The sequence below is a fragment of the Rhagoletis pomonella genome, unplaced genomic scaffold (genome assembly GCF_013731165.1).
Source record: "Rhagoletis pomonella isolate Grant_MI unplaced genomic scaffold, Rhpom_1.0 Rhpom_scaffold_00008, whole genome shotgun sequence".
NCBI classification, from domain to species: domain Eukaryota; kingdom Metazoa; phylum Arthropoda; class Insecta; order Diptera; family Tephritidae; genus Rhagoletis; species Rhagoletis pomonella.
The window spans coordinates 22,525,476-22,531,724 of record NW_023458562.1 but is presented as its reverse complement, the minus strand read 5'-3'; the positions used below and the strand labels follow the sequence as shown (position 1 = coordinate 22,531,724).

At 35.4% G+C, this 6,249-nt stretch overlaps 1 protein-coding gene and 1 long non-coding RNA gene across 2 annotated transcripts; one reads left to right on the top strand and one right to left on the bottom strand.

Annotated features, from left to right (window-relative positions):
* The first annotated feature begins 1,762 nt into the window (after positions 1 to 1,762).
* Positions 1,763 to 2,264, top strand: LOC118744430. The gene is made up of 2 exons (XR_004993537.1): positions 1,763 to 1,807; positions 1,873 to 2,264. It is a non-coding gene; the product is annotated as an uncharacterized LOC118744430 (long non-coding RNA).
* A 3,067-nt stretch (positions 2,265 to 5,331) lies between these two features.
* LOC118744429 (40S ribosomal protein S26) lies at positions 5,332 to 6,037 on the bottom strand. The gene is made up of 3 exons (XM_036477445.1): positions 5,932 to 6,037; positions 5,611 to 5,788; positions 5,332 to 5,556 (listed from the first exon to the last, which is right to left on the bottom strand). Exons 1-3 carry the CDS (start codon positions 5,932 to 5,934, stop codon positions 5,396 to 5,398), a joined length of 342 nt encoding a protein of 113 aa, XP_036333338.1. The 5' UTR covers positions 5,935 to 6,037; the 3' UTR covers positions 5,332 to 5,395.
* Positions 6,038 to 6,249: the final 212 nt, after the last annotated feature.

Below are 6,249 nucleotides of genomic sequence, written 5' to 3'. Positions count from 1 at the left end.
TTTTTTTTTTTAGTTTGGATTTTATTCTTTTAGAGAGAAAACTACTTTTTTTTTAATTAATTTAAATTTGTATTTTTTAAAATAAATTTATATGATATTAAAGTAATTAGATTTCTTTCCTCGTATGCCATTTTGCTCACGCTGCCCCAGAAGTCACAATGGCCGAGTGGGCAAAGCACTAGACTGCTAGTTGAGAGATCCGGGTTCGAGTCCGACTCGTCGGGCAGCGGAGCTTTTTTTTATTTAATTTTTATTTATTTTTTTTTTTAATAAATTTGATTTTCTAGTTCAGATTTTATTCTTTTAAAGAGAAATATATATTTTTAAATTAATTTTGATGATATTAAATTAATAAGGTTCCTTTCATAATAAATTGTTGTTAAACTATTAGAATTTCCTCGCTTCATAAAAAAATATTCATTAATTAAATAGCGTCTAGCAGATGAATGTATGTATGTATGGCATTGGTATTTTACGTCTACGTTTACACAAATATATGGAATTACATCAAACTAAAACAAATTTGGATTATAATAAATATTTATTATTATACCCGAGCGCACTTGTGCACAAGGGTATTATAACTTTGTTCACATAACGGTTGTTTGTAACAGGCAAAACGAATCGAGATAGATATAGACAAATGTATACATAAATGATCAGAATGAAAAGAGAAATCGGTTAAGCGGTGACTGTCTGTCCGTCCGTCGGTCCGTCCGTCTGTGCACACGATAACTCGAGTAAAAATTGAGATATCTTAACGAAACTTGGTACGAGCACTTCGGACGGACGATATTGAAAATGGGCGAAATCGGATTGTAACCACGCCCACCTCCCATATAACGGTAATTTCCAGAAATACGAAAACTGCGATATTTTAGTAACTACTGAAGATAATTCACTCAAAATTGATATTTACAATAATTTTCAGACGAAAAATAAGAATATTATAAATTTTTGGAAAATATGCGCAGCCACGCCCACTTATGGTTACATGTGTATATCTTGGTAACCGCTGCACCAATTTCTTCAAAACTTGGCACAAATGTTGGCCTTGGTACAGCATACCAAATGGCCGAAAGTTTTTAAAATAGGACACATCCCATATAACGGTAATTTAGAGATACAAAATCTTCGATAAATCAGTAAATATTAAAGCTAATTTATTCAAAACAACAATTGCAACAATTCTTTACCAAGAAATATGCTTATGGTAAAATTTTGGAAAACGGGCGTGGCACCGCCCACTTATGATATGTGATGATGATATATGTATATCGGTAACCGTTCTACGAATTTGTACCAAACTCGGTGTGGTTATTGTACTTGCCACACAGAAGTTGAAAATTATTGAAATCGGACTAAAATTACGGTCGCTTTTCATATCATGGTAAATTTCAGAAATGCTTCAAACTTCAATATTTTGAAATTTAAGGACGCTAATTTACTCAAAATTGATACACCCCGGCTTACCATGTAGCGGTAGCTTTCGGAAAGGTGAAAAACGTATATTTAATACTTACGCCGGGTATTTAATGTTCGGCTCCGCCCGAACTTAGACTATCTTACTTGTTAACAATAATGCACCTTTTCTCATTATTTTTAAGATTCACACCCCTATTCTGGAACCCCAATTTTCGTAATTCGTAATTTGTATCTATGTTGCGAAAAACGAAAAATCGACATGCTGCAACCCTTGCGGAAACCTGTGCAGCATTGCCAGCTATCAGTTGTTTTTCGAAGACAGCTGTATGAAGGAAAACAAAGTGGAAAGGAATTTAAAAAAATCATCAAGTGCTTATTTATGGTAAAATTTATTGATTAGTCATATTTTGAAGGAAACGATGGATTCTATTCCAATTGCAATTATAGCAGCAGAGTCAGAGCGCGCTATGGAAGTGAATTCACAGACGTATGCGGAGCTGTCGGGCATAGTAACCACGACGCATCTATGTCAGCTTCTGGTTTAATTGTTCACCTCCTATGCCTGAAGAACTGGTTCTCAACCCAGTTAATGCAATAACAGCTTCTTCCAAGCCATTGAAAACATGCACTTTGTTGGGTCCACCACCTGTTGCGCTTGCTCCTGCCTTCGGACGCGCTTACGGTTAATATCCCTTACTAAGTATAAGTCTCCTTTCTGTATTGCCGGAGAAGAAGTGCTTCCGCATTTCAAAGGCATGCAACATTTCTTATATTATTAATAAACTATTGTTCGCAAATTTGAAACATTTATTTTAAATGAAAGTTTAATCCTTTGATTACCCGTGTATGTAAAAGTTTTTAGATTCTGGTTATGCCTTTTGACACAACAACCGAAAATGATTGTACTAATAACTAAACCAGACCCAAGTTTCTCGACAAGGCCAACAAAGCCTTTTTTTTGTTCATTTATATAAAGCAGTGGATAAAAATATACGTATATACGAAAGGCAAATTTATCTGTTTAAATGAACACTACCAATATCGCAAAAAGCTGTCAATTTCTTACGCGTTCGTTTTTAGGCATGACATTGGTACGAATTTCGAAAGTTCGAAAATACGATTCGGATTTCAGCATACTATTTCTACGATTCGTAGCAAATTCCGAATACGAAACAGTTGCAGAATAGGGGTGTCGGTGATTTTAAATTTTGCTCCGACAGCGTAAACTCGTAGAGTATCTGTACGGATCTTCATTACGAACGGATTCAATGAAGGCTCTCTAAGAATTTCGAATTTACATTCGTAGCTATTCGGATTCTGTGATAGCACTTTCGTAGATTTCACGAAAATCGAAGCTACGATGGATTCTGTGATAACCCTGTTGATTCCGACAGCATAAACTCGTAGTGTATCTGTACGAATCTTCATTACGAACGGATTCAATGAATGCTCTCTACGAATTTCGAATTTACGTTCGTAGCCATTCGGATTCTGTGATAGCACTTTCGTAGCTTTCACGAAAATCGAAGCTACGATGGGTTCTGAGATAGCCCTGAATATCTGCCATTTCCTTCACAAGGCAAAATACGTTCGGATTATTTAAATAGCAGTACATACTTATCGTCACCTTAACAACCTTATCGTCACCCTAAGCAACAATTTTTTTATTTTACAGGAAAGCAAAAAACGTTATAAATTGAGTAACAATAACAGGGCTTTTTAAAAAGTGGCATGTAACTCCGTTGTTTTTGGTACTAAGGCTTACAAATTTTTATCGAAGATGTTTTTAAATACATCATACCGAAATCTGTGAAAAACGTTATCTATGTTCTACCTCAAAAAGAAAATTTAAAAAAAATCTCTGCTAAGTTTATTAGCGGTTCGGACTCAATCGCCCTTATTCCGATTGTCGGAACGACAGTCGTTCGTCGATATTTGAGATTTTCATTGGCGTTATAAGGCAACCAATGACAATCTACTACACATTTGTATTCCTATTATCCTTTCGAAATGAAGAAGTATTGAAAACGTGTTAAAATCTGTCGTTAATGTTTTTATTTACGACATAATTCAACGAACGACTGTCGATGCGAACTCTAATGACAACCAGAATACGGATAAATATACATATAAGTAATTAAATAAATAAGTTTTTATTGGCAGCGGGAGCGGAGTTAAGAGCGGAGCTGGGAACTTTTAGTTGAAAGCAACAATCGCCTGGTGTCAACTAATCGCCTCTAAAATTGCCTTTAAAATCGCCTCATGCGAACACCGTATAAGGAATCAGGTATATTTACATGTTTGCGGCAGCCGTTATGCGAGCGCACCGGTGAAATACTCGTGTAAAAAAAGGTTGCTAAAATGTTTGGAGATACAGTCAGTCAATAAAGTACATCGACATTTTTCCAATACGGCAACTGTTTATTAAGTTTTCGCAAATTTTTTAGAAAAATATGGTTTATTCTACAACAGAAACCCCAAAAATCAGAACTCCAGTGTGCAAAATAAAAGAAAATTCTGCAAATTTTCATTCAAATATTGCAGTTTTTAATTACACTCTCTCGGAGATCGCTATCATGAATTCTGTCGTGATCACGAAATTCTCCCGCAAATTCACAGATTTCGATTTATTTTGTTGTGATTTATTTTGTTGTGATTTATTTTACTTTGATTTAGAATTATTAAACCAAAACATAAAAACAAACCAAAATCAAAGGCAGCACTAACTATGAATGTGCCGGAATTGCTGATAGATAGCATTTCTCCCGAATTCTGGACGGGAGCTCAAGAAAAAAGGGACACTTTCAACAAAAAAAAAATTGCCAAAAATCAATGGCAAGTCCTAACTGTGTAAATGGTGGTTGAATGGTGTAAAAAATTGCATTCTCAACTTTTTTCTAAAGAGTGTAAATAGAAAGTGCAAGATTTGAATGAGAATTTGCACATTTTTTTAATTTGGCACAAGGTTTGGAATTCTTTTTTGTGGTTTTTGTTGTATTATCCACATTTTTATAAAGAATTAGCATAAAATAAAATATTTAATAAACAGTTTCCCGCATTGCAAAAACCCCTCTGCACCTAAACTTTATTGATTGACCGTACATATTTTCTATTTTTCGCAAATAATTATTACTCATTGGCCCGAAACCTACCAAAATCCAATGAAGCCTACCAACCTACCAAATGGAAACAGCCTACCAGTTTTGGGAGGAAAAGCCCGTGTGTGGCAACACTTTCCACAATCGGCCCTATCGCGAATTTCACATGAACAAATATTCCCAAAAATTATAAAGCAAACAAAAACAATGTTTCCCAATTTGTTTTTGTTTTGTAGGCTAAATTATGGGAACGATTTATTCACATGGAATTGGCGATAGGGCTGAATACAATTTAAAAGAGCGAAGCATACTAGCTATCGAATAATGCCGCGATCTCAAAATCAAATTTCGATTAGAGTTACATTCGATATCCGCCGCGATTCGGGCCCTGATTGTTGTTGTTGTTGTAGCGGCTACTACGAGCCCGATGCTTCGCTTGATGCATTTCCGAATAAATCGGCACAAACAATTTACAATGTTTTACATTTTTCTATAGCTAATCGGGCGGCATTCTTTACTTGTTTCAAAAAATTTGTATTTTTACTCAATTTGTAGTAAATGCTTTCTGCGTTGATGTTTTTTCGAGCAAAGTTTTATAGCTCATTCCCGTTCGGAGCCGGAACAAACTGTTTGTGAGTCTCACTAATTGTGCAAAAAATGTGTACAGTGTACTGAACTTAGAATAACAATTTAGTGTTCCAATGTAGCGCATAGCAATGTAGAATTACTCTCGGCGTTTATAGGTATTTACATTTTTTACCTTTCTAAATTCAATCTTGCTGAAAAGTAAAACACATACACGTTTACGTTCAGGTATTAATGAAAAACTGTTTCTTAATGTGCATTGTCACGTCTTTACACTTTTATTTGCTCTACTTTCTTGGTTGATTTCGAGCCATATCTTTAGGGAACGTTCGAACAGGTGGCGTACGAATGCGACGAGCTTCCTTGGAACGATTTCTTACAACTTTCGAGTGGATAGCGCAGGAAACGCAGTAATGAAGTTTTGCGTACAATTTTGGCAAAATGTATGCTAAAAACGATTAGATTAGAAGTTGTTTTAGAAGTAAAACAGAGCTAGACTTACTTTCCCATATGGAAGCTTCAGATATATCTCTCACCGCTGCTGCTTCTACAATGTTGCGAATAACAAACTTCTTAATAGCCTTATCTTTTGGAACGCAGCGGGCACAATTTGTGCAGCGTACAGGCTTCACATGGCCACGATTATGCTTGCAGCGCCCTCCGTTACGACGTTTCTTGGTCTGTGTAGCAAAAGAAAAAGTGAATTATGAATAAAATTGTCATACATCGCTAAAAGTGTTTCAGTTTTAAGCTAAGATACTCCATTAGTTTCCAACAAAGAATAACTGCTATTTTTAAGATAAATTCTATAAATTTTACACACCATTCTTCTAATACTTGTCTTTCAACAGGAAACAGAGAAAGGAAAGACACGACCGAAGTGAACTTGGCTGCTATTCACTATTTGAACAAGCAAACATGTGCATGCCAAAACTTTCAATCAAGCGATAATTCACACTCTTCAAAATGTTCCATGAACGAAAGACACAAGATCACGTAAGAACAAGAGAGTGAAAAAAGTCGATTTTTTTAGCGGGTTCTACGCCATCTTGTTTCACTGGAAGACGAGCGAAAAGTAAACAAAGCAAACAAACCAACGAAAACCAAAATTAGCCAAAATTATTGTCAGCCACTTTAAACG